General features: G+C 42.5%; 1 protein-coding gene across 2 annotated transcripts in view; it reads right to left on the reverse strand.

Moving 5' to 3' along the window:
- magi3b (membrane associated guanylate kinase, WW and PDZ domain containing 3b) overlaps positions 1 to 26431 on the reverse strand; it is a 119228-nt gene extending 92797 nt beyond the window's left edge. For both annotated transcript variants that reach the window (XM_078283556.1, XM_071903793.2), the window contains exon 1: positions 25609 to 26431. In XM_078283556.1, the coding sequence (XP_078139682.1) occupies positions 25609 to 25915 (307 nt within the window). In that variant the 5' untranslated portion in view covers positions 25916 to 26431. The remainder of the gene's footprint in view (positions 1 to 25608) is intronic.
- Positions 26432 to 27874: the final 1443 nt, after the last annotated feature.

The following is a 27874-nucleotide window of genomic DNA, read 5'->3' on the forward strand; positions in this document are numbered from 1 at the left end:
TTTTTGACACTTTTTTGACACTTTGAAAATACCAAGGAGGGCTGGTTTGACCCTTGGCACCAATAGGAAGGAGCATGTATTCAAATTGTGAGCTGGGGATTGGAGGGTGGCTGCAGTGACATCTATGGCGGCTACTGTCAATTCTGAGCTAAGATGTTGAGCCCAAATTCCTCCAGCGACACGGCACTGCAGTAAAACCCACACTGACCTCTCTGAAGAAATGCATTATGTTTAAGGGCCTATATGTGTGTGTGTGTGTGTGTGTGTGCACGCATGTGTGTGCAGACAGGCTTCAGTTGCCTTGAGTAAATTTACAAGCGCACATTCTGTACCAAACCACGGCACATTTGTTGTGATGACATATAGTCATTTCTAAAAATGAGAAGATTGTGGGAGTTGTGTGAAAATTTGCAGGTAAGGTGTGAATATTCACATCCTTATTCATATATTCACAGTAATACAACATTTGCTTCCTTTTATTAATTAGATACTGCTCAATTAAGAACCAGGGTTGGGTAGTAAAAGAATATTGTATTATAAATTCCCAAAATATGGAACTGCATTTTGTTACATTACCTAAGAAAATAATGTATTCTGATGACAGATACTTTAAAGTGAAAGCGAGAGAGTCAAAAGGCCATTTAAATCATGGCAGGTGTTCTATGCCTTTATAAAATGTGGCACAGAAAAAATTCATACTTGTATGCAAACCTGAAATAAATGTCCTGAACTCTGTAATTTTTCCACTTTTTCTTATAAGTACTGGTACTAGTAAATTTCTCAAGTGCTATAAACTGTGACAAAGTTTGATTGCACACAGTTTGATAGGAGCGGAGCGTCTCACCCTGACTGGCTGACCTGAGTTTGCCTCCTGATGCCCATGGTGCTGTGGCAACAGCGCCGTGGGGATAAATCCATCTTCTTCGAAAGGACCAAACGATAATATTACTGACACTTACAAAGAAAGTGGAGATGAATTCCTAGAGCAGAATACCAATAGGAGGGAGGCTGTTGAGACTGGCGATGCAGTCGCTCCCTCCCAAAACCTCCACCTTCACCTCCAGGACTCCCACAGAGCCCCTTCAGCCATCTCCCATCCCTCTTCTACCATATTGACTAAACCGCAGCTCGTCTTTCACAGCAGAGAAATAAGAGTGGAACTCCCCCAACCCCCAACTGAGAAAATAAATAAAATAAAGTGTTTTTTACCTTTTACATACACACACATTTTGCCTAGAAAGCACATCAGGAAAAAAAAATACAATCTTCTGGTGATTTCATGGTAAAACAGAAGATAAAAATCAATCCAAGATACTTTTCACTCTCTAAAGCCACCAGGCTGGCATTTTCTATATTTAACCATAAATTGGTGGTGATATAGCAGTGGGAATAGATGGTGACATTTTCCATTCTTATCCGTGGTATATTTTAGAGTGGCCCGGCTGCCATTGTAATCATTGCTTTAATCTGCCCCGCAGCATTTCTGGAGTGGAATTTAAGACATTTAGGGTGTGGAGAAGCTCAGCCGGGTTCCTTCGCTGAGGGCCCATTTTTGCCACTTGCCGTCTGAAGCGCACACACACTCCCCAGCTCCCATTCTCCCATCCATTCTCTCATAATCATCTTTCTTCATGCCTCTTCCCTCACCGAGCCCTTAGGCCTAGCATCTTTTTATTCTGATCCTCCATCAATCTGTGCCTGGTGTTTGCATGGGGGGCTGTGTGTGTGGAAGGCTGGTGCAGGTTGATTGATTGAAATTACTTGACAACTTCATATTTAAAGAACAGCTTCGCTAATATAGACAAGATGGTAACATCCTTGGGAAAAAAAAAAGAAAAGGCATCACAAATAATTTGATGAAGCCGGTACAGCTTATTCCTATCAGCGTTTGTTTAAAAGGAACAAAGAGTGGGCGAACAGATCTGTATTGGCAGGAATGGTGCAAAAAATACAATACGCTACATTAATACAGCAGTTCACTACATCAGTACAATAAGTAAAACACCCTGCTGTCAGAAAACAAACACTTTTAATACCTCATATACTGCTAAAACTACCCATCTTAAAATGTCATTTAATCTTGTGTTTGGTCTTCAAATCTTTCACTTTCTTGAATCTAGTGAAGTTAAATATTATATCAAAACATTGCCAAGTGAATAGAACAATTCTGAGATGAAACTACACTGGAAACAAGTGAAACTGCATTGAAAACTTTGACATGTTCTCACCCCATTGGCACATTGTTCACGCTTTAAGAACAGTATGATTTTAAGACTGAACACAGGACTAAATTACTTAATTTACTTTTTTTTAAATTTTTTTTTACAGCGTATTAGAAATGTTATTAGAGAGTGACAGAGGCAGCAGGTAGCTCCACTAAGGCTTTTTCGTGAAGTTGGAGACCCCCTCCATCCCCTCCTCTCGGGGTGCATACAGCAGAACAGGTGAGCAGAGGGGAAAGGAGAGGGGGGGTGGCAGCTGGGGTCCTAGCAGTCTTTTCAGGCATTCATTATTTAGCCCGTCTAAAAATACATCAGAGGCTGCCTCCCTTCCAGTACATGGTGCATCTGGATTTCACAGCATCTTGCTCTCAGCCCCTCAATCTGATCTGAGGAGCTGCTTGATCTACTGTACATGAAGGTAACACACACACACACACACACACGCACAAAGCTTCACAGAATGACATAGATGCACAAACAAAAAAATAACATGCACGGATACATTCATACGAAAAGACAAAGAGAGTGGAAGAAAGAGCTGGAGAGAAAAAGAGACTGTCAAAAAACACTTTCATAGAGATACACATTCATACATTGACACATGTATGGTAAATCCAAAGCACAAATTTGTGGATTTGTGTAATATTCACACATGCGCATAGGCACACAACACATTCAAATGCACAATGTATTGTGCAAGCTAGCTAATTCGCGCCAGCAGCACAGCAACGTGACAGTAATTTGTACACAAGCAGGCAGAGCACACAACACCTCAAGAAAATTAGATAAGTGAACCAGATATGCCTCACAGGCAGCATCCTCTAAACACCATGTATCCCTGGTGAGTTTCATACGCTGCCTCCTGTTAGAGAGCGCTCTGCGTCTTGGGCTTGTAATATAAGACGCAGGCCATGAAATCAAACATCTAACAGGTCACAGATTGGACAGCACTCATTATTAATTGCATTGGGGAGAGAATGTCAACTTAATTATTTCAGCTGGAGCCGGAAATGATTCCTTGAAAATCTATTAGACACGTATGCTATGCAAGTCATGTACAGACTTTTACAAGTCAATAAGCCAAGTGGTTCCAAGGATTGACTAACATTACTACCAGGTCTGTTATAGAGGGCAAGATTACAATGGTAAAGCATTACCCATATTATTCAGTCATTATTTAAATTATGGCCCAGAATAAGGATAATGCTCTTCATGATGTTCTGCAAATAAATGTGGTTCGGTTAAAAGTTGAAGTGAATTAGTCAAATTGAATGAATTTAAAGAACAGTCACAATACTGGACCCTGATTGGCCGACAACACCGGCTCCTCTTCTTCATATGAGGTAAACCTGCTGAGTGGAGGCTTTCCAGTGGGTGTGTCAGTTCAAATGCTGCAAAACTGCCTGATTGGAGGGAGTTCAGTGATTGAGGGAGCCAATCAAGACAAAGTCCTGTTGTGATGCGTTGACTGGAGTCTGAAACTGCCTGTTTTAAGGGTTAGGGTTTAGGATTTTTGAAAATGCAATAACTTAAAATTTAACCACTCAAACAAAATACAATTTTAACAAGGTCTTCATTAAACATCTGTGATCATATTTGCATATAAATAGAGGAAATTTTGAATTCCTATAATGGGGGCCCTTTAAATCTAATCTGAGGAAGGCAGGACTTGTGTGTCTCAGTGAATTAAGTAAACACTCATTCACACTGTATAGGCTAGTTGCTAAGTAAAACTAATGAATGCGAGCAGTATGAATCAATGGATTGAAGGCAACTTATCTTCACATAAAACCTGATGTGACGCAGCAGGCATTCTCCAATGAGCTCATGTAGGATACTTGATCTTTATGAAACACACATCCTCAAATACACAATATACAAGTCTGAATGATCTGCAAGTGGAATGGTAAAAAAAGGTTGTGACAGTCATCCAATCATCCATAGAGAGAGACGTAACTGGTTAGCGATTTTCAGTTTGGTCAAATTGACTCCCAGATCTCCCATCGGATCGAGCTTGAATTGAACCAGCTCTGTGTTGTTGATGGCGAAGTAAACAGATCAATTCTGCATTTAAGCACTTCGGGGGAGAAGGCACTCTCAAGAGCCAAACACAATTCACGTTCTGCTCCGCACGCATACTCCCAACACAGAAAGTCAACCAAGCACGGCTTGCTGCTATGCAAATGAACATCACACGTCTCTCTATGCAGTCGGAGCAACAACAGGGTGTGTGTCTGCGTGTGTGTGTGTCTCTATGTGTTTGTATCATTCTCTCTTTTAGTATGCGTGTACACAGACACGGTGAGATTCAAAACTGCATACATGAAAGGAAATCCTGATGTATGCATTTATCACAAAACTCGCACGTACCAATTCAGTACAAAAAAGCTGCGCAACAATAGCAGCCATGCCCCAGTTCTATTCAGGGACTGACGGGAACACAGCTTTGAGGGAAGTAAAGTATCGGCATGGGAGAAGGGACCAGGCAGAAGCAGACTACTTCAAAGTGGAAATGTGAGCCGGTGGCTCAAAGCATGCTGATCGTACGTGACGTGAAATCTACAGCAGGATCTCTGCAGCCCAGCAGAGCAGATGGAGATGAGATTTTTCTTCATTGAAGGATATACATATCAGATTTCACCACAAAACTTTCTCAAATATATCTCCAGAGAGTAAATTCTGCTGACGCTACCATTTGAGAGTGCATTTTATGATGTATGCATCAGACCTGGGTCAAATAGTAGTTGCAAATATTTCTTTTTTTTGCATTTTTTCTTGGAGTACAAGATGGGTGCAGTTTACCAAGATGGAACAATTCAGAGGAGACTGTGTCAGGTAAGTTGTGAATCACAGTATATTAAATTGAAAAACAACTTAAAATTTAAAGGACCGAGTACTTTATAACTTTTATCAACCTCTATATCAGGGACCAACGAGTTACAAAATCTCTTGTATCTCTCCCAACCCATGTCTTCAGGGTTTTTGTTCCAAAACAGAGTATGGGCCAGGAAGTGAAATGTGAAACGTTTTGAAAGTCAGGAATCTCAGCACCTGGCAAAGTCATCGATGAGTCACTGGTATTGATCAACAACCCTATTAAACCCCTGCAGATATATAATGGTCATTTTGCGCTATGGGAAAAGTCTTAGGCTAGGGTTAGAGGCTATAAAATCTTTCCTGTTATTATCGGAACTTTCTAGTATACATTCAATTGTCCTGTTGCCAAACACAACAATATTTTGCCAAACCTCACCCACCCAGCAACAAGGCAGTCAAATACTGCAAATACTGTTTGACTCAGGTCTTGGTACTAATTACCCGGGTCTGAACAGTGAACTGTGTTTGACTGGTTAATGGACATGTCCATAGAGTGTTGCTGTAATACCCATGACTATTGACCTGACCCTGTACATGATGGAGTGATCTCTATCTCCGTTACCTTTCAGTTCCCAGCCCTTCCCAAGAGAACATGTAAACCTCTTCTGCCAGCGGCAACGCAGACACACACACACACACTTGTATTACTATATTTGTGAGGGCCTTCATTGACTACGTTCATTCCATAACCACTAAACCTAAGCTTAACCCCCTCCACTACATGCCTAACCCTAACCCTTTAACCCTTACCTTAACCTAATCCTAATTCTTACCTTAACTCTAAACCCAAGCCCTAACCCTAAACTAACCTTCACCCTTACTCTAACCCTAAACCTAATCCTCAATCTAATTTTAACCCTAAACCAGCCCCTTAATGAAGCGAGAACCAGCAAATCATCTTCACTGGAAGTTTTTCCTCATATCTTTCGACGCCTGGGACAAAATTCGGTCCATACAAGCACATAAACACAAGAAAACACACAGGAGCTCACATGTTCAGGTAAGTGACACGCCTTGGATCTGGAAATACAGGCTCAGAGAAGAGCAGAAAGCAGCCAGAGGTGGAGGAGATGAGAGCCTCCCTCTAAATCAACAGTAGGGCAGGCACATCCAGTTATCCACCTCTGCTCCTTGAATGAGAGCGATCCACTCCCGTCCAGCTCTATAGCACACAATGGCCTATTTATCTTACCCCTCTCTTTCTGTCAGCTCCCGGGACACACGTATGCATGCACACTCAACACACACACACACATGCATAGAAAGACACACACACACACACACACACACACACTCCATTTGATTCCATCTGTGCAAGCACAATGTAAGCATGCATTAAGAGCTACGTGAAAAAAAAAAAGAAATACCGTTTTCCTTTTTACAGGCAACGCTTGAGTGATCAACCCTCTGACTCCAGGGTGTGTGGTTAGACGCAGACACATACCTTGGCACAGCTCCCCATGGGCAGTGTGAGAGAGAAAAGAAAGTGTGTGTGTGTGTGTGTGTGATTGAGCAAAGTATGATATGTGTGTGTGTGTGTGTGGACGCATTTGTCTGTGGAGGGGGCAGACGGGCAAAAAGAGAAGGACAGAGGAAGAAAAAAAAAGAGGATAGGAGAGAAAAGAGAAGGAGAATAGGGGAAATGGGGAGAGGGCACTTGGAGCGGAAATGCTTCAGTGCCTCTGCGGCCTGCCACCTCGCATCACGGAGCAGCGGCTGACAGATGAATGCAGGAGAGCCCAATAATAGAAATGCTCTGGCCAGGAATAAACCCCCGGATGAAGGGGAGGAGCTACGGCATCCAGGCTGAGGCCGCGGTGGGGACGGCGTGGGCAGCCAGGGGGTTGGCCCTCTCAACGAATAATAGCCATCTTAAGGGCAGATGCAAATACGGAGTCCCCACTACAAACATGGGGAGTATTTCAAGAGGGGTGATTAAGCAGGAAGACAGACTTATCTCAGTTAGTTTGGTTAACGTCTTGGATGAATCTGTTTCACGAAGCAAGCTTGAATGGACGCCAGTCTCATTACTATAGAAACCGACCTGTAATGAAAGACAGCAAAATGTATCTATAGTTCAGTTAGCTTGATTTAGAAAGCTGCAAAGGTTCTTGAAATGGAATTAATCCAGGCTACAATACCATGCCAATTGAAATGAAGCTTTCTTTGGTTTCATTTTTTTTTTATTAATCTCTTGACTCACCCTCAGTTCATCCTCTAACTCTACAACCCCCACATTTCCCTATTTTTTTCTCATTTTATTTTGTTTTTTGTAGTTCTGCTGAGTTGCTATTATTATTATATATCTAAAGACAATATATCACAACACAAAAATGGGACAATACGTATCATGGGGTGGAAAAATGAATCATGATATTAGCTCCATTTTATTCTGCTGTAGTAATCACAAATGAGACGTCTTGCCCATCATAATTTCACAAGCTCTCCATCCAAATTATATTATTTGCACTTTGTAATGACATTTTTAAATTATTGTTTACATTCTAGTGAGCCAATGCCATTGCTAGAAGGATGTGTGTCTCAGAAATAAACATAATTCTGCACAGTCATACTTTGTTGTCATTGAAGTTTTATTTATTACATTGTATCGCGGTTGTATTGAATCACGAACCCCATACTGTGTCGAATCATATTGTGAGGTAAGCAGATTGTCCCATCCTTAGTTACTAATGCTGATGTAATTACCAAGGCTCTTATTCATACAAGAGTAGGAGTACTGTCTAAGAGCAGTTGCTAGGCCACATGACCAAACATACTTTACACTGTCTCAAAACACAAACTGCTCTCAGATCAGTGCTCTTGAAAGTGAAATAGTTCTAGTATACAGGCAAACGTCTCCCTTGTAGTAAGACCTTGATCTCATCAGGACTAACTTGGCTAAATAAAATAATTTCTATAATCTTCCTCCATTCTTTGCCTCTCTCCACTCCATCAGTCCTGGGTGTATAGAGGAACGCCGACACCATGCGACCTGCTCTGTCATCTCCTCACTGTTTCTCCTCTTTACAGCCCACTCCTTCCTGCGTCTCCATCCCTCCCTCCATCCACCTCAGCAATGTCACCGGCCGGAATTAATGTAAAAGAGACGATGTGCCACCGTCATTCAAGGTCGACATACTCCCTATAACAAAAGGGGAATAAAACAGGTGAAAAAAAAAAGAGAGTAGTGCAATATAGTGGGGCGGGGTGAGCGTTTCAGCCTGAGCTGACGTAAATTGAATGCAGGTAGGGGTAATAGGCTGCTGGGATTCTTCCCATGTCTGTGTAAAGCTATTATAATAGGCGTCAAAGTGAAAGGAGCGATAAGAGAGCAATGCCTGCCGCTGGAAAATGAAATCCAGCTCTATCATACCTACAATTGCTTTTCAGACAGAAACTGGAAGCCTCACACTGTGAAATCCACTGCCGCAATATGACTGTAAAATTAGGCTTTACAAATACACATTCTGCTGAATGGCTCTCCAAATATATCAAAATTATGGTGCTTTGGGATATTATGTTGTTTAGAGACATTTAACATGTGTAGACCACGTGAAGAAGGGGCTACGTTTGAGGGGAAGATTATTCAGGACGGTTTTAAAGCTGGCAGGGTGCAGTTCAAATATGAAGCTGGGGAATGTCATTGGTGTGGCTGGGTGGATCTGAATACCAATGCCTTAATCATGGGCTTTACAAAGTGGGATGATTCAGCCCATTCTGTGGAGAGAGGCAGGCAGGGCCTTGTAGTGGCAACCGGCTTCTCCTTCCTCCCCACACCTGTCGTTCAGACATGTCGTGGAATTCAACTATCAGAACGAACTGTCAAAAAACACACTGCAATCTGTTTCACCAACACCTGGGTTTAAAAAGGTGTTTTCTCAATAATTACAGTAATTAGTAACATATATATTAAGACATAAATCTTGAGAAAACATTAAAGGCACAGACATAAGTCTGTGCCGTGTTTTTGCGCTCTCCTGAAACGTACACACAAATGTGCTGAAATGTTGCGGCACATATGAACATTAGAATTGACAAATAACCCGGGGCTAGCTCTGTCCTGAATGTTGCAATTTATATGGAGTGTCAGGTTGGAGTTCATGTCCTTGGGGGAGATGGGAAGTAGTGTGATCACTCATCCATGGTCCGGTCAAGAACATGCTTAAAATGGCAGCCTGTCTTCATGATAAGGTGTGTTTGTCAAAGTATCTCATCATCAAAAATCCCACTGGGAACCATGTTCACGTTTTCAAGAGAACACAAAAAAAATACTGCATAATACAAAACACATTTCAATAAAAGACAAAAAGATAGAACTCAAAACAAAGAAGCAAAACACGGCAAAGCTGTGTCAGCAATGAAAGTAAACGAAACATTATATATTCATATATACATACATACAGATATACATATAAAAACAAGTGTATGTGTGACCACAATCTCAATGTTCAACAGGGACGTAACTTCAAAAACTGACTGCAATCCATTTGTTCCATCTACGGGTGCAAAATATCTAAAACTAGATTCCCCCTACTGTGAATTAATAAGCACTACCTTAGTAGAGAACTAGCCACTTATACCTGTCATTATCACTATTTTAAGAACCTTTTCAATGAAGCTTTGTAGATTAATATACAACAGACACATTATGCACAACAGAAGTCTACTTTTTCTAAACGGCTTACCAGCCAGACCATAAAATGAATTAATTTGACATCTTTTCTTTCCCCTTTTAAAGGTCAGAAATGCAATTAAATCAACTCTCATACATCTACTCTGCCCCTGAGTGAGATAGATAAATAAAAATGGTAACCAACAGCAACAGCACTTGTCCAAAGCTGCTACTGGTCTGACTGGTTTTCATCAAATAGCCTTCTGCCTGACAAGTAACAAAAGCATGGATTCCACACATGCCGCGGAGGTGTGTTCAGCCTGCTGACAGCATGTACACCTCAACCTCCACATCAGGCTGACAAGCACTCGTGTCCTCAAGTCCCCTAATCCCGCGCTCTTCTCTGGCCTGTCAATAGGCCTGTCACACTGAGCAACGTCCCTGTCAGGGAAGCTGGCGTCTGGATGGACGGGTGAATGGATGGATGGATGGATAACTAGGTATATTCATCTGTGTTCCTCCGCCAGGCCCCTCCAGTGCCACAGCTATCCGGTCTATTTACACAGATCAATTTCTGTTTCTGTGTGCCTGAGTCCCAAAATTGGTTCGGTATACGTGGCTGTGGGCCTGGGACATTGCGAGAGGGCTAGCCAATCAGACTCAATACAGTCCTGTGCTGCTTTGTTCTCCCAATCTTGCACCTGCATTTAGCGCTAACACAATCTAAAAATTCAAACGGCAGAGAACTTTCCAGTGCATTTGACTCACGAACACAGAAATACACATCTGCAATGTTGGGGTATAAATGGAGCGTGGTTTTTATCAGTACAAAGAGTTTTGGTGCTTCAAAAGTTGACTTCAAAAGTGATTATACAAACTGAAACATTTATGTTTGAAAATTATAACGATGTGCATGTGCACATTACAATACATGTGTGCACGTTATGGTAGATATTTGCAACTCATGACACATATAAACCAACTTGTATATCTCATGTTTGACATTTTTTAAATAATGTTGGCTCCATAAACATTGACAGCAATGCTCTAATTTCAAGCCATTTGTATGCAGGGGAATCTGCAGAAAGCTGTCAGACAATAGACACCAGGATCCCTCAAGCAAGGCTACTGTGTGCTGAGGAGCAGACAAACAATATGAGCCTTCTAACTCATCCTCTTTGTTAATTGGATATCATATGAAGTGTAAAATACAGTAAACAGAAGAGTCAGTATTCCCTGATTCAATAACATGCAAGATTCTATTTTTCTTAATTTAATAATGTGCAAAAATGAAATCTCATAAATGATTCTATGCATTATTGAAAATGACAGCACAAAACAAGGAAAGTAGCAGGAAGAACATCCATTTCACAATATCAGAGGGAGCTAAAAATGTCATTTTCATCATCCATATTTTAAATTAACTTTTAAATGCGCTGCCTCTGCTGGCCTCCGCATTAGTCTACCCAGAGGAAGCCTTTTCGGTGTTATTAACTGTTCAAATGTCAACTTGCAGACAGCCACAGTTATGCAAACTTTAATAAAATTAATATCACTGACGTCAGAGTTAGACTGACTAATTTCAAGTTAAAAACAGCTATCACGCTACACAAGTGGATAGCAAATAAATGTCAGCTTGAACAACAGCTATACAGCCTTCCAACTTCACCTTGCCCAGCCCAGTAGCTGTGTGTGTGGGTGTGTATGTATGTACACACACATGTGCGTGCTTGTTTGTATGTGCACGCATGTGAGTGTGTCTTTTTGGATACGTTTGCTGCAGGTACGTCCATGTGTGGGCGAGCGCCAATGGCACAGCTGTTCAGCCAGGTATAAAAACAATCATCCAGACAGACTGGGGCTCAGGGCCGGAGTCAGCCATGTCAAAACACGAACCGGCTCAGTCTGTAATGAATCAGAGCAGAGATCATGATGCCACACTGCATCATCTGCCCCAAGCACCAAAGCACCAGCCCAGCCTTTGGTATCATCAGTTATTCTATCCAAGATAACAAAATCTGTTGAAATGGTGGCTAACTTGTACGTTCTAGTTTTCAAGCTCAGCATTCACAAACAAGTTGATTTATTGATTCTGTGTTTGATAGATCTTTTACAAAAACTTAAATTGGTAGAACACAAGAAATCAAAATATTCAAACAGCAGATATTTCCTGCATATATGCTCCTTCATTTTGGGATTTAGTGGTAAAATGAAAAGGTGAGTAAACAGAAAAATAGTCAAACCACAAACATGAACTAAAAAACAATTATATTTTCAGAATAGTGTTAATTTATCACCATATTTTTGTGTAACCTGATGTTTTTTATGACACTGTATAATATGAATTCATGTTATAAAGCCTTGTATTAGCTTTACTACCAAATAACAATTGGGTAAATAGAGTTGCTTGCGTGAGGTGAGCGAGGTGAGTTTACCCCTCATTAAATCCGGGGACTGCCCATTGTTCCGACGGCCCATTATTCCGAAACCCCAATAGTCCGAAAAATGTCCCATATTGGACCGAAAGACCATTTGTCCGACATCCCGGAGGTGGTTGGGTTGAGGCATGGGGTCACTGAGGTTAGGGTTAGAGCAAGCTTACGGTCAAGGCTGTCAGAAGCCACGGCTGTGGATGGATCCAGGCATGGAGTTTTCGGACTATTGGGGTTTCGGAATAATGGGCCGTCGGAACAATGGCATGGCACCCTAAATCCCTGCGCAACACCAAAACACAACAACCCTTGGCTCAGAGAGGGATAAATTAAACAGTGGAAAAGAAAAGAGAGAGCGGGGGTGAGAGACAAAAAGAAAGGAAAGACAGCACACAGTCAGCGGATATTGTATCAAAATTTCAGAGGTAAAACCACCATTTGCTAACGCATGACTGCCGTTGCGTATGAAATCGAAAAAAGACAGAGCCAAGTGGAAGAGAGCGGGGGAAGAGCAAGTCCATGAACAATGGCAGAAGGTTGACTGAGGTGAAAATTATGTTGTTAGAGTGTAGTGGCCACTTAACCATTTGGCCGAGAGAAAGGCTAGTCAGCTACACCTACAGCCACACCCACACACACCCACAGGCACAGACACACAAACAGTAGGAACGCTTGTTGAACTCTGCCACATACCATTGACTGACTGCACATTTCAAAGCATTTTGTCACTTTAACGCTGATGATACGGCTGTGTATTGCCCTGCACCTACACTGAATCACACTCTTGGGCAAGGCATATGCAACTGGCATTTGATGTTGTTCAATCTCAGTTGTATAATCTTAAACTTGTTCTAATTGCAAAAAAAATGTTGTTGTTTTTTTTATAAATGTGAGTATTGGAACAAACCATCAAAGCTCTCGTAAGTTGTAACTACGCAAGGGAAGCAGACTGAGCTGCTGTCTTGTGTCACACATTTAGGGATTTTGATTGATGACTGTCTCATTGATAACTTTGTTAAACGCCATGACTGAAGCTACGGTTTTATTTCAGAAACAAACAAAAAAATTGTCTGAGTCTAGGAGAAGGTTGGTTGTTGCCACATTTTTACCATTACATGATTATGGTGATTTACATGAATGCAGCTCGCTGCCTTTGGATGTGAGACGCTGTTTATCATGGTGCTTTGAGATTTCTTTTTACAAATTGTAAATCCCTGACTCATCACTGTACCTTGTATGCGAGGGCTGGTTAGCCATTCTGTCCATGCGTAGGCTTAGTCACTCACTGGTATATCTTTATTTATAAGGCCATTCTAGGAAAGCTTCCTACGTACTTATGTGTCTAATTCAGAAATGTGGAGCTCAGTGCAGTTTGAGGTTCCAGGATTCATTTTTGCTGATTGTCCCTAAAACTCGAAGAGAGTTTGGGAAGAAAGCCTTCATGATTTCTGCCCCCACTGCACTTAAAACTAAAGGAACTGGTGACTCGTAATGAGTTTAAAAGCAATTGTCAGATCTAGAAAAGATTAATCTGACAATCGCCATTAGATTCACCAATAGATGAATCTATTGGTGAATGTCAATGCTTTTAGTAAGACGTTGTCCATGCCTTTTAACTGCACCACCTCTCTCTCTCTCTCTCTCTCTCCACTACTTTTTATTTTATACTGTATTGTATTTAATACTCTGTTGTATTTGTCATATTGTATCTTTGTTTTTGTTATCTGCCATTTTGGCCAGGCCTCCCTTGAAAATGTTTTTAATCTCAGTTGGACTTACCTGGTTAAATAAAGGTCAAATAAATAAAAGTAAAAAAATTATTCATATCTCCAGACAGCAAGATCGGAGTCAATTCACTTTAAACTGCATCACTTCACTTTAAAATCCCTAAATTGAACAAAAAATTCTCATGACGAAATCTCATACATTACTTCATCATAATGAACTAATAAAGAATGAATGCTTTATAAATAAGAAATGAATGGCAGTTTAGCATTGCATTTTGAATTGACCGAAGGGAACTGACCTCAACCCTGCGAGCCAGCCATGTAAAAATGTAATCAGCTGTCTAGTAACTGGGAGAGAGGGGTTATCAGTGTTATCACATTAATGCATTCCTTCCACTCTCCCAACACTACAACTGTATATTACACAACGGAGTTAACCGCAGCTGTTAACAACCGTGGCTCCTCCATCTGTCCCCTCTGCTCTGCCCTCCCTTCATCAGTCGGACTCACTGTGTGAAGCTGCCTATAATCAGATTAGACAGACACTGGGTGACTGGGGCTTCTGCATCACCCATCAATCCATCCCACTCAACTGTTAGTAAGATCTGCGTCATGCGGAGACCCATGTGCACGCAGCGACAGAGGCAGATTAATGTGTTGATGTGTGTGTGTGTGTGTGTGTGTGTGTGTGTGTGTGTGTGTGTGTTGATTCTTGTGCGTTTGTGTGTGTACATGTACAAGAGAGCATAAGTGTTAGGATTTTTTTCGATATCGATATATATCACGTTAACATGCTAAATAATCAAATTAATGTTCATCCCATTGAACCGAATGTTAAGTGTGATGTCAAACAAAACAGACATTTTCAAATAATATTCCTACCATTCCTACTTTTTGTCAGCGTTTTTAAATACAATTTTCTAGTTATCATCAATTTCGACAGCAGAGTTGTGTGTATCTGAAAATCACCATATCATCACAATACGATTCCACGATATAGACGATAAACTCTTGGATTATCGTCCAGCCCTATTTATAGTATATTCACAGGGCCTCAGCCTATATGTTGCATGTCACCCTCAGATTTAAACAGATTGCACAGTGAAGATGTCACACACACACACACACATACACACACACACACACACTCACAGATGTAACTAACCCCACACTGTACTACTCGTTCCTCGCCTTCGCTCTAGGCCGGGGTGCTTTGGGGTATGCAGCGCAATGGGAAGCCCATAGGGGATTATTGCAAATTACATAATCTCTTAAACTCAGACGTTCTGTCAGGACATGGCTTTATATGAGGAGAGAAGAGGAGAGGAGAGAAGAGAAGATATCTGTATATGGATATCTGGCACATCAGTGACGGCAGATATTTAGCTGGGACTCTCTACACTGGGGCCTTGGCCTCTGTGTCCTCCATCAACGTATCATTTACTGAATCAGAATCTAACAGCTCCTAATCTAACAGCCTGACTTTCTGGGGCAGTATGTTACACAAGAACCAGCGCAAAGTCAAAGACGAACAGAACGCTCTTAGATTATCTCACTCTTGACAGAGACGCATGAGAGCGGGAGCGTCTTGACGATTAGGAGCGATGAGATAACCCCGAGACACCGGGCGCCTCTTGCTGTGCAGCCTCTGGGAGCGGATCTGTGCGCTCCTCACCTGGTAAAAGGGCTCTACAGCCCCTCAGACTCTGGCTGCCCGCGCCCGGCCTGATCCCTCCTGCCTCAACCCTAATGTCTCATTGGCATTCAGTGGCACGCCCGCAGAAAGCCGCGGTTGGAAAGCTCGGCGCTAGCTCACCACTATTAAGATTCTACAAAGCCGGCCGTTCCCCTGCCGCCACAAGCACACAGCGAATCACACAGTCCAGGAATAATAAAAGAGCTGGGGAAGAGATGAGTGTAACAGCTGGGCCCGCCAGCTACACAGCCAAGAGACGGAGAGAAAGAAAAGAAAAGGGTTTTGGTACATCTGCCATAAAAAGGTGAAACCCTTGCTATTATCCTTTCATAATCTATTATTTTTTTAATGAATCAATTAATTGTTTAGTCGATAAACTGTCAAAAATAACAACAAATGCCAAGAGCCCAAAGTCATTCTTAAAATTGCTTACCAGCAGCCAAAAGAACCCCAAATAACCCCAAGTAACCAGCAAATGTTTTACTTGATAAATGACTAAAACGATTAATCGATTATCAAAGTTTTAAACGTTTAATATTCCGTCGATCGACTAATCAATTAATCAACTAATCGTTTCAGCACTACTTGCCATTAACAGAGTTTATGAAGGTGGTAGCTCTGTTGGCTGTTCAAACTGCGGCATCTACTAATGAAAATTATATTCTCTGAGTGGCTAAATCACCGGTGCAAACACACACAATCTCCCTGCCTCCCTCTGCCGTCCCCACGACCGCACCGTGACCGCATCATGATGAGCCGCATTACTGGCAAGCCTCCCATCATCAACCACTGAGAGACGGCGGCCCACCGACTCTTCACTCCTGCCTGTGTTTATGTCTGCCTATCAACTTCCCCCCCAGAATCCTAAGCTGCTTGCTAATCATCCTCTCAAAGAGCAGACTAATTCAGATGTCAAGGCCCATTACCTGTGAGCCGTCTAGAGGTGACCTGAGCCCCTCTCGCAGTGATAAACACCAGTTGGAGAATAAAGCACATCTGGATAATAGGAAAGCGGGAAGTGACATGCTGGCTGAGAGTGTGTGTTGGGGGGAGTGGGGGGTGCTAATATGACCCGTCACCGAAGGGAGACGAAGTGGAGGGGGGGGGGGGGGCAATGGCTGCGGCTCCAGAGGCATGTAGCGATCATTGTTGCATAAAGATAATGTCCTTCATGACAGCGCTGGGTCAGTCAGTCGCCGTATGGCCGCTGTGCCTCTGGTAAAATAAACAAGGCTCTCAGACTGAGGAGTGACTCCTCACCAGCCGTCCCCTCCAATCTGCTCCCACACACTGACATGGCTCAGCCCAAACCAGAAGAAAACCCACATCACCGTCACATTCAGCCCTTTATTTATTTTTTTTTCATTCAGTCTCACACATACAGGATCTGACTGATACACTTTGAGGAGCAAAGAAGCAGATAAAACAGGAAATACCGCACTAGGGCTACGAACTCTGATTTTCAGATTGAAGGTAAACTAAACCTAAACATCTTTGGGGGATTTTTGTGTCATGATGTTAGTCATTTCAACCATTACATATGGTTGCCTCCTCTGTTAACAGACCATAAAATGGTAACAATAAATACATTTTTATGAGGCTACGCCCCTAGTCACTAGACGACCATGTATATTATAGGCAGGTAGTATGTACATACTCCTACATAAAGAAATAGAGTGATGGATGAGTGATGAAGAGGAGAGACAGATGCTCTGAACAGACAGAATACAGAGAGTTTGGTTGTGGGTGATGTATCATGGGTAGAAAATAGGGCAGATATCTCGCAGCCTCAGTGATGGGTGGATAAGAGCTGAGGAAAACAAAAGAGAGAGCTCTCCACAAAGAAAGCAGAGAAGGAAGAGTGGGTAATGAGGGCAGAAAGGATGCAGGTCAGACACGGAACGAAGCGGCTGAAAATAACCACTTTCAATACCTTGTTTTTCCTCATCTATTCAGTCGGCAGCAGCACCCACTCCCCCTTCCTCCTTTTCTCCACTGCTGGACATTTGTTTCCAGTGTTGGAACATAATGACAGTAACAAAAAGGTAACAAATGACCATATGACCCCCTAATAAATAAACGATTATAGGGCCAGTGTTAGAGTTTTTAGAGCCATTTTAGAACTACAACAGGCTCTGTAATTGGAACGACGACTGATCAGACACTAGGAACTGAAATCCTCCAATACCTCCCACTGGTACAAAAAAAAAACATCCCAGGGGGAATATATTGAATACTATACATGCTCAAATGCTATTTGTATGCTCAAAATCCATAGAGCAGTGTGACCTACGCCACCATAAAGGGACTATGCAATTTGAGGGATTATTCCCCCATGTTGACTACGCAACTTCCCATAATGGGTTTTCTCCATGCAGCGCAGATTTGAGTCGGAGAGATTATGTCGTTCGCTGGTGCTGGTATATCCGTCTCCCATTGCTCATTAAACGCTGCCATTATGACCTGCGGCCGCCACTCTCAGTTCCCCAGGCACTGGAGCGCTGCGATACGCCCCGAGTCCTGACCAGATGCCTTGCCATGATAACAAAGCAGTTTATGGCCGGTCGAGGTTTAGGTTGCAACTTCCAGTCAATCCTCACACTCGGTCCAGTTATAGAAGCTCCATTACATCTTGCATAATGAAAAAAAACTATTCTTTCTATAGGTGGCCTTAGGACAAATGACAGTATCAAGCATCTTCTTCCAGTTCAGTGAAGATAAACAGGGATGTAGTGGAGAGTAAACCCACTTAAACTCAGTTTTCACCCCTTTTTTTTTTGCGGAATTCAGTTGGCGCTCCAAATCTTTATGGTGCAAATTCATCATTCTTCTCTTCCCTTACTAGTCATACTAATAAGCATTATCAAACTTATGTAATTTATAGGAAGATAGGGTCTGTAAAAGAAAAAAAAAAAATCTGAAGATATAATTAATTATTGTTTATGTAGTTGTTTGCCCTATGCTTATAACCAGCTGGAGCTCATGGTTTACTCACCGTTTTATTTACCACTACATCACTGAATATAAGCCTAACCGAGACCCATAAAGGAAACCCACACACACCTTTCACTTCTGGATTAAGCATTAAACCAGTCAATCATTATAAAGCACAGCTGTCATAAATGTAAAAATGTTTGGTTCCAACTCTAAAGCGTCTCATACAGTATGTCTCTTGTCATTGCTATCATTACAGGTGATGGTGGAGTGTGCGAGAAGAGCGGCAGTGGCACCAATTTGATTAAAGTGGGACTAATGAGACAGCGCTGGGGACCGGGAGCCATGCTGTGCTTTTCGACAGCAATGTTTTAGTATAATACCGCCCGGTATCATGCAAACGCGCACACACACGCACGCACACACACATCAGCGGAGTATCTGGCTCTAGTATAGATTAATTATTGAGGACATGGAGTAGGGTTGGGAGCGACTTTACGCTCGTTTGTTTTGTAGTTGCACCATGCCTCCTCCTACCTCCCCCACCAACTCCCCTACCTCCGCCCCCACAACACACTGCAAGGCATGTGAGACTGGGCTCTAAACTAGGCTCTAAACGAGGCTGGTGCAGTACTGCACTGCAAAAATACAAGTCATTAATTCTAGTATTGAGTCTTGAAATCTTAGTTTGCTTAAAACATGTGGATGAAAACTGCCAGTAGTCTGAGATAGTTGAATTCATTTCCAATGCAATCCATCAACGACTTTCAGAAATTTGCCTGAATCAATTGATCTCATTTTGATTAGTGGATTAGTGGAGTGATCTACCTCATTGTAAGATACTGTATCTTTGAAAATTTGTGAAACTGCAGGCGAAAAAATAGAAACTAGAAGCCACTCGGAGAGCATAAACCTCCACGAAAGCAATTCTCAAACTTGTTGTTACACCCAAATATATCATTCATATCACTTAAATGTTAAGATAAATTGATTTATTGACCGTGCAAACATGCCCTTAGGATTTGGAATCAAGTCTCCATCCCTGTTACTTTAATAGTTATGGCATAAAATTGATAACCGTCTCATGGTAGAAAGCCCAGATCTGGATCAACACCAAAATCTACCAATTTTTTGGCCTAAGGCTTATCTCTCTACCAAATTTCATGGTAATCCGTTCAGACATTTTTGAGATATCCTGCTGACAGACAGACAAACAAAACAAACCACCAGGGACGAAAACATAACCTACTGGGCAGAGGTAATTAAGCAAGTTTTCACTTGCTTTCAGAAAAATACAACTTTACAATTCAAATTTGAATCATTTCTCAAGATTTTTTGCAGTGTGCCTTTAGATGCGTCTGTGTGTGTGTGTGTGTGTGTGTGTGAGGTAAGACAGCAACACTACATGCCTGACAGCTGCCTCAGGCACACATGGGAAATGCTCGTTGAGAGTCACTTCGGCACAGAAGACAAAAAAATAGTATGTTATCAAAACGCCTTGTTGGATGATATCGTAAAAGGCACCACAGATACAGAAGGGCTGGCTAAAAGGAGAAAAAATAAGCAAAAAACATGCCAGCTGGGCGCAGACTCGTCTCCACCTTTCAATGCAAACCACATATTAACAGATCGTCGGTGAACCAGATCTAATCATCTATTTTATATTCTTGTTAATCTGTCATGTTGTTAGCCATGTTGCCTTTTACACATCTAGCTGTTTCTGCTGTATACACATTGTAAATTGCTATGAGTTCATAGTGCTGACAAGGATAAAGAGAGACTGGTAGCATTGTTAGTGAGTTAGCTGGATTTTGCGAGTGCCCAGATGGCCTTTGTATATCTATATCCAATGGCTGCTCTTCAGTGTGATTGTGTAATTACCAGGGTAGGGAACAGATAAAGGATTACTATGATCTGAATGCAAAAAAATAGTAGCTGCTTGTAATAGTCAGTGATTAACAGAATCATAAAAACATTAAAAATACAAAGAAGAAGAATTAAAACTGACAATGTTAGTGCTGGTTTTCAGTATCTTCAAATTTGACCATTTTAGTGTCAAAGAAATAATCATCATCATCGTCATACATACTTCAATTCCTGTTTAAGGGCTTCCCATTACATAATAATATGTAATCAAACTGTATCATAGACATCATATGCAGGTGGACGACTCTGACTGGCCGATATCTATTATATTTTTTAATAGAAAGTCAGCAAAGCAATATACAGGTCTAACCCAAGCAGAGAGAGACGGAGCAGGGAAGGAGTGCTGAGAAAAAACAGCAAAGGAAAAGTGAGAGAGACATTAATGAGGCAAGGTTGGAAGGTTGCGAATACTCGGGGCATGGAACAACACTTCTGCTAATTGTCATACTCCAGTGCTGCGGCAACCATCTTGCATTTATGTCCTGGCAGTCTGGCTCAAGTGTCCCTGTGCAGCACGAACAGACCGGGCCTGGCTGATTAGCGCGCTGGTATGCTGGTGGCCTGGTGGCGTTAACAAAAACAGGAGGGCTGGTGATCAAGGGTTTGTTGCTGCGCTTCTCATCTCAAACACACGTTGCTAGGGATTAAGTCCAATGACTGTCAAATCAGCAGCACCTGCTAGGAGTAAGATTTAAGCTCTTCCACGGGTATGAGCGTATCACAGCCATGGTGTTTCAATGAACACGGCATTTGGTGGCATGCAGCTGTGACAAATGGGTGAGATTGCATTAGTGGAGGTAACGTAGCTAGTTATAGACATGACAGTTTTAAATAACTTTTCAATTTCAAGATGACTTGTGATGGGCATTGCATTATACTGCTTGTATTTCACGTCCCATTTATCTAAAGTCTGTGTTGCCTGCATTTTTCATTATTTATGAGACAAATGAGAATTCACTACAGCCTGCTGCCATAGTTTGCGGTGAATGTACAATTATCTGTGTGTGTCGGTCTACCTCTTCATTAAACTTTATTTAACCAGGTAGTCCCACTGAAATTAACCTGACCCAGAAAGCAGCATCAGCACAAACATAAAAGTTGTAGACAAAAAAAAACAAACATACAAGTAACAGCGCAATTAAAATCACAAAAGAGGTAAGTGCAAAGTCAAAATTAGCTACATAAGCACTCAAAAGTCAATAATCCAATAGCACAGCAGCAGGATCACTGCCCAAGCCTAAACACATCTTAGCTAAACAAAGCATCCAGCTTCTTATTGAGTCTCCATAAAGATCGCTCATAATCACTTTAAACTCACTAAGAGAGAGCTCTGTCAGCTTTTTAAATTACTTTGTTATGCCGAAGAAGCGGAGACACGATGGCTCTTTTGCCTAATTCAGTTGATTGTCAGAACATCTCTGAGGCGAGAACAGATGTCTCTAGTTATCTGACCAGACTCTCTGGGCTCCTGTATTCCCGCTCTCGCTCTCAATCCCCATTTTTTGCAGCCGACTGCAAATCTCTTTCCAATGACAACGCTTCGGCTGTCAAGAGGATGACTCCATTGAGAGGCACTTCCTGATATGAGAGGTGCATTAATGTGATTAACCCACGCTCACTATTGCCGTTTGATACAGGGGCTTAGGGGCTCATGTCACTCTGTATTCTTCTCTATTGGCATGATCAGCAGGTAATGGAAAATATGCTGACGTGTGAGCAGAAGCAGGTAACTTTCAAAGTGTAATCCACTGTAGGCAACGTATTACCTGCTTAAAATTGTTATCAACAGCAGAATCCACTGCACTATTCGAACTCAGTTATGCAACTTGTCGTGAAAATTCACAGAATATGAAACATATTCCAATTTACAGGCTGTAATTACCCACCAAAATTCATAGAATATAAAACCAATAAATTGTTCCATTTTACAGACTAATTTGAGGAATGTTCTCATCACCAACAACGATTATCAACCATTAAGATCAATCAAGATAAAATGCCTTTTCGTCTCACAATCAGAATGTCTTTTTCCCCCACTTCAAACATGTTTATGAGGAATCCAACAATTAATCACACATTCACCCAAAAATATCTGCAATCTGATCACTGTTATGTTTAGTGATTATAGCAAATATCAGGTACTAATTTACTGTATCAAAATATGACAATCCAATAATCCGCAACGCTCTGACTGGGACACAGAGAGCTGAAGAGGGAGGGAGAGTGTTTCAATTTTAAATTGGGAACTTTGAGAGCAGGAGCAAATATCAAGCATGTATACAAGTGTTGCATACAATTACACCATCACACAGCTAATATTAGTCCTCTGGAAAACAAGGAAAAATCCATTCATCATCCATTCAGCTGGTTATAAACTGATACATGTTGTATGTATGTTTTGATTGTATGGTGATTGCAGCAGCAAATATAAAGGAGGCACAGCAGAAAATAACTCCACTGTAGAGAGGAATTCTATGATGGCTATTCCGATCCTTATGGCACCGGCAGAAACAGGTTCCTCAACACAGCATAGAAAGAGTCGTGAGCAGATCTTTTAATAGAGGCTTCTCCCTGCTTAATCAAAGATTCCTGGGAAATGGGAACATCCACCACCCGGCATATCGTGGAGTCTTGCCATAGGCTTAGTGTGAACTTCTACATTTCAAAGGAGTGATAGAGTATGTATGTGAGTACGTATGTATGTGAGAGCTACCTCTTGGCAGCCTCCTGGGAATAGATGATGCACTCGTAGCAGCTATAGAATATAGTCACTGAAGTGCTGTGTGAAACTCCTTTCAGCTCACATTCCTTTCGATCGATGGATGAGATGGATAATGGCCTCCATAGAGACTCGCATCTTGCATCCTGCCTCCCTCTATCCTCATATCACATCCCCATTTCTCTGTCTTTGCACTCTTTTTGCGCTCTTTAACTCCCATCTCTCTCTCGCTCTCCCTCTCTCTTGCTCTCCCTCTCTCTCTTTCTCTCTCTCCCTCTCTCTCTCTCCTCTCCTAAATTCCTCCTAGCTCCGCCCCAGCTGTCAGCAGCACGGGAAGCCCACCAGCTCCAGAGGGCGAGAGGCAGAGCACAGAGGATCCTGGGAAGCGCACAGTGGAACATCTGGTGGACCCAGAGAGCCCTCCGTCGCTGCCGGCCGCCGTCATGTCATCACAGCTTCCTGGCTTCCTGGTAACAGCTGATCCTCTAGGCCCACTGCCTCCATCAGAGTGGAGAAAATCCACTCGCTGCCTCAATTATGCAAGAGGCGTGAATTAAACATGAGGCAACCGCACAGGAATGTATACACACAACAGACACGCATACACAATGCGCAATACGTAATCATACAATAACAAGCCAATCTGTATGCTGATGCCAGAGGGCCTTTGTGAGGTTTTGCTATTGCATGACTGCAAACATAATACTGAGGAGCCTCAGCATCATTACTAAGCAGCCTGGTTGCGACCTTTCATGTAGCTAAATGCCACATTCATGACTTTGTAAAGCTGATCGAATGTGGACAACTAGGGCAGATTGTTGCTATTGCTGGTAAGGGTGACAGTGAAGTAATAGATGATGAGGAATATTGCCATCATTGCCACCTATTACTTCACTGTGAGCTTTAAAGAGCAAAAACAGCCTCGCGTGGGAGTTAAGCCTAGAGCCAAAGGCAGAGCCGATTTTCTCTCCATCTCTCCCTTTATTTCTCTCCCTCCCTCCCTCTCTCTTTCTCTCCTCTCCCCCTCTCTCGCTCTTTCTTTGTCTCTCTCCCTCCCTCTCTCCCTCTCCTATGCCCTTTATTAATCATCCTTGGTTAGTGGGGCAGAGAGCGTGGTGTTAGGAGCTCTGGGGAATGTAGAGCAATGAAATACATACACACACACACATACGCACACTGAAACAACACACACACCTTCATGTGGATGCACACTAACGACACACGAATAGGCTCTGGACTCACAAACATAGGTAAACTCCTAGGAATGACTGGCACTCACACACACACACACACACACACACACACAATAAGTATGCATGTGCACAAACGCAGACGCACATCAACACATGCAAACACAGCTGATCTTCAGGGATACTGGCCTGGGGTCCTGGGACTCAGCTGCTGCTGCTGATGTAACCTTTTGAACAGTCTCAGTTGTTGTTTAGACATTCCAGCTCCAGTACGTAGCAAAGCAGCATGCAAGGCCATCTCCCTCGCCCATAAACAGACAAACTGAACCGCGCCGCCATGCACTAACCCCTTTGCCTGAGCCGCTCAGGTTGGGTCTGCCTGAGGCCTTTTTTCAGTATTGGCTCCAGATCACATGGGAATGGCCCCGCCGTGAACCCATCATCATTTATAAAACCCTACAGTTCAGAACCAGTGCAGCACGGCAGCAGCACTACCAAAGCCATCATTGCAATTAGACTTCATTATCAGTGTTTGGATGTTGCAGGCAGCATCCGCAGCTGGATGGGGAATGATGGGACAAGGAATATAACACGGATAACCACTCTGCGGCCACTAGGCTGAGTAGCCTGAATAATGGAGGAAGTAATTAGGCCTTATTTCTATGCATGTAAGTGCACTTAGCCCAGAAGACTTGGACTGGGCTACATGCCACTATTACCATTATCACCGTTCGATCTCCCTGAGGTAAGAGGTGAGAGAATTGGCCAATTAGATGCTACAGGGCAGTAAAAGGTTTATCAGTCTGGAATGTTCTCTACTGGTGTACAGGGGTGTAGTGGAGGGTAAACCCACCTAAACCCAGTTTATCCAGCTTTTTACTTGCAGAATAGTTTACTCACCTTTGTAAGACTGACATAAATCTATATGAATTCACAGTACACATCATAGAAAGAAGTGTCAAACTGGTGCAAGTTATGAGGATATGGTCTTTTAAGGGGAAAACTACTTACTAATTACTGTTTTTCTGACCAAAACGTTTTTTTGGTTTTTTTTGTTTAAATTAGAGGGTGTTTGCCTTATGATGATGACCAAGTGGAGGTCATAGTTTACCAATCTTTTCATTTACCACTAAATGACTGGGTGGATGATCATGTGGGTGGCTGCGGTTAGTGGATGTGAGTGGCCAGTTTTGCATATGAAATGCTGAGCTTTGCAGGAGAGCCGAGCTCAGGTGACATAGCTCGGGCGTGAGAACAGAAAGGAGGGACGCACCTGGTTTGACAGTCTTCAAACGAATTGGCTCCCGAAAGTGGCGGATGACAGCCAGGGTGTCACGGTTTGTAAGTCCACTGACCGGTGTCCCGTTCACCTCCAGCAAAACGTCCCCATAGTAGGGCAGTTTCCCGACGTGACAGACCAGCACGTCCAGCTTCATCTGGCCCAGGAAGGGGAACTCTCCCAGCTCGGCTCCCCCCAAGATCTCCACCACGGAGCCAAACTCCCCCAGGTTTCCCCATGACACCGCGCACTCCACCACTTTACTGGACCAGTGTTTCTTCTTTTTCAGCGTTCTGGACATGGTTAATCCTTTTCGGAATGAGCAGACGATCTGGTTGTGGTACAGTCGGCTTGATTTTGCTGTTGCTAAATGAGCGCGAAGAGACGCGGTCTAATAAACCCTCTTGAGTTATTCTCCCGACCTGCTGGGAATTTCATCTCCCTGACATTTACGAGGTTGATCTTCACCCGTAAATTTGGCGTTGTGGTCTGTCATCCCACGGGTTTTATCCTCCTATGTGCGCACAGTTGCCTAGGCTGCGATATTTCCAAGCGCTCCTTGTGCGTAAAACAGAAGAGTTGACAGCAGCGAGAGGGTTTCAAATGAAGAATCAACGTTTTATGCTCTCCATCACCACAACTCGACCCGTCCTCTTTTCACTCTCTCTCAGAAGCCTTCCGATGTCAAGTTGTCAAAACAAAACGTAAACTGAGTGAATTATACTCACTCGGCGGTAGGTTATGGAGTATCGGCCGCTGTAGTGTAGTGCGTCAACGACAGATCCCTCATACCTGTGGGCAGACTGAACAGCTGGGTAGTTGCATCCACTGCTAGGCGGTTTTTGCAGTTGAGATCCAGTCCATTATGATTGAGTTGAGTGACATCTGCGGGCGACAGCATTTCCACAGGTTTGAACACACCTGGCACCGCCAAGAGAGATGTATAGCCAAGGCTCCCGGAACGCCCCCTTTTACGCTCAGCAGCAGCGTTTTCCAGACGTTAATGCTGGCTCCATCCTCCGGTGTGTTGTGGTAAATGAATCACACACACACACACACACACACACACACACACACACACACACACACAAAAGAGTCCAGTATTGCTCCCTATAGAACTTCTTCTCATTTTTTGGATCCTGTTGAAAATATATCATCATGCCCATGTTTATCTGGCATTTTTTCAAAATTGACGGGACCTGTCTTCCATGATAGAAAACTATGATTACGCTCGATGTAAGATATAAGCATGTATTACAAAAACATAATTCGCTTAGATTGCAATACAAATTACACCAATTTAAGGCTCTTAAATGTGTAGACGGTGAAGTATAGCCTATAAATATTCTTGGGGAGGAAATTCCATATTGAGTGTCTCCACAGCGCCACCTACTGACTGAGTCAAAACACTCCAACCAACTGTATCTGAGGTCTCTGATATGTCCTTTTCATTTGTCATATTTACCATCCGCATTATGAAATTATATGCTTACATACCCACATACCGTTCCGCTTGACTAAATCAACTCGATATTCATGCATGATCCATAATTCGATTGATTCAACCCTGGCAATTACTAGACTATTAGGCCTACCTACTAGTTTGTTTTCCCATCATTCATATGCGTAATGCTTGCAGTTTGTTTTTGTACACAATATGTTCATGCATAAATGATCAACATGCGGAGCAGGAGCAGGTATGGTAGGCTACTGTAAATTTGACCATTTATTCAAGAGGACACTGTACTCCCATTTACATCTCCAGTCATGCAAATACAATAAATGGTAACAGCCGGAGAGCAAAGCTTTTGCATGAGCTCGTACAAGAATAAAATAAAACAATGCTAGATGTCAAAACACATTTACCGTCATTGAATGGTGTTGCATTCAGATAAACTTGTGTGTATGTGTTGGTATCAAACTAACAGCCAGAGTGAGGTTTGTCTTGTTTGAAGACAGATTTCATTAGAACCTAACAAAAATGCAAGACAGTCTAAAATGATGAGGCGCTGTGTTTCAAGGAAAGCTTTGGAAATTAATTACACCACATGGAGATATCTTACTGGTTATTACCTTTTTAAATGTCAGGTTCTTTTCAGGGATGATCAACCGTGCTTCACAGCAGGTCTCTCAAATACAGCACATGATCGATGAGCATCCACAATATGGGCATGTTGGCTCACAGAAGGACAGTCTTACACACCACGTCAACACCATGACATCTATGGATGATAAAGTACTGATGTTAACACAGTTAACT

This window comes from Centroberyx gerrardi, chromosome 5, assembly GCF_048128805.1.
Source record: "Centroberyx gerrardi isolate f3 chromosome 5, fCenGer3.hap1.cur.20231027, whole genome shotgun sequence".
NCBI classification, from domain to species: Eukaryota; Metazoa; Chordata; class Actinopteri; order Beryciformes; family Berycidae; genus Centroberyx; species Centroberyx gerrardi.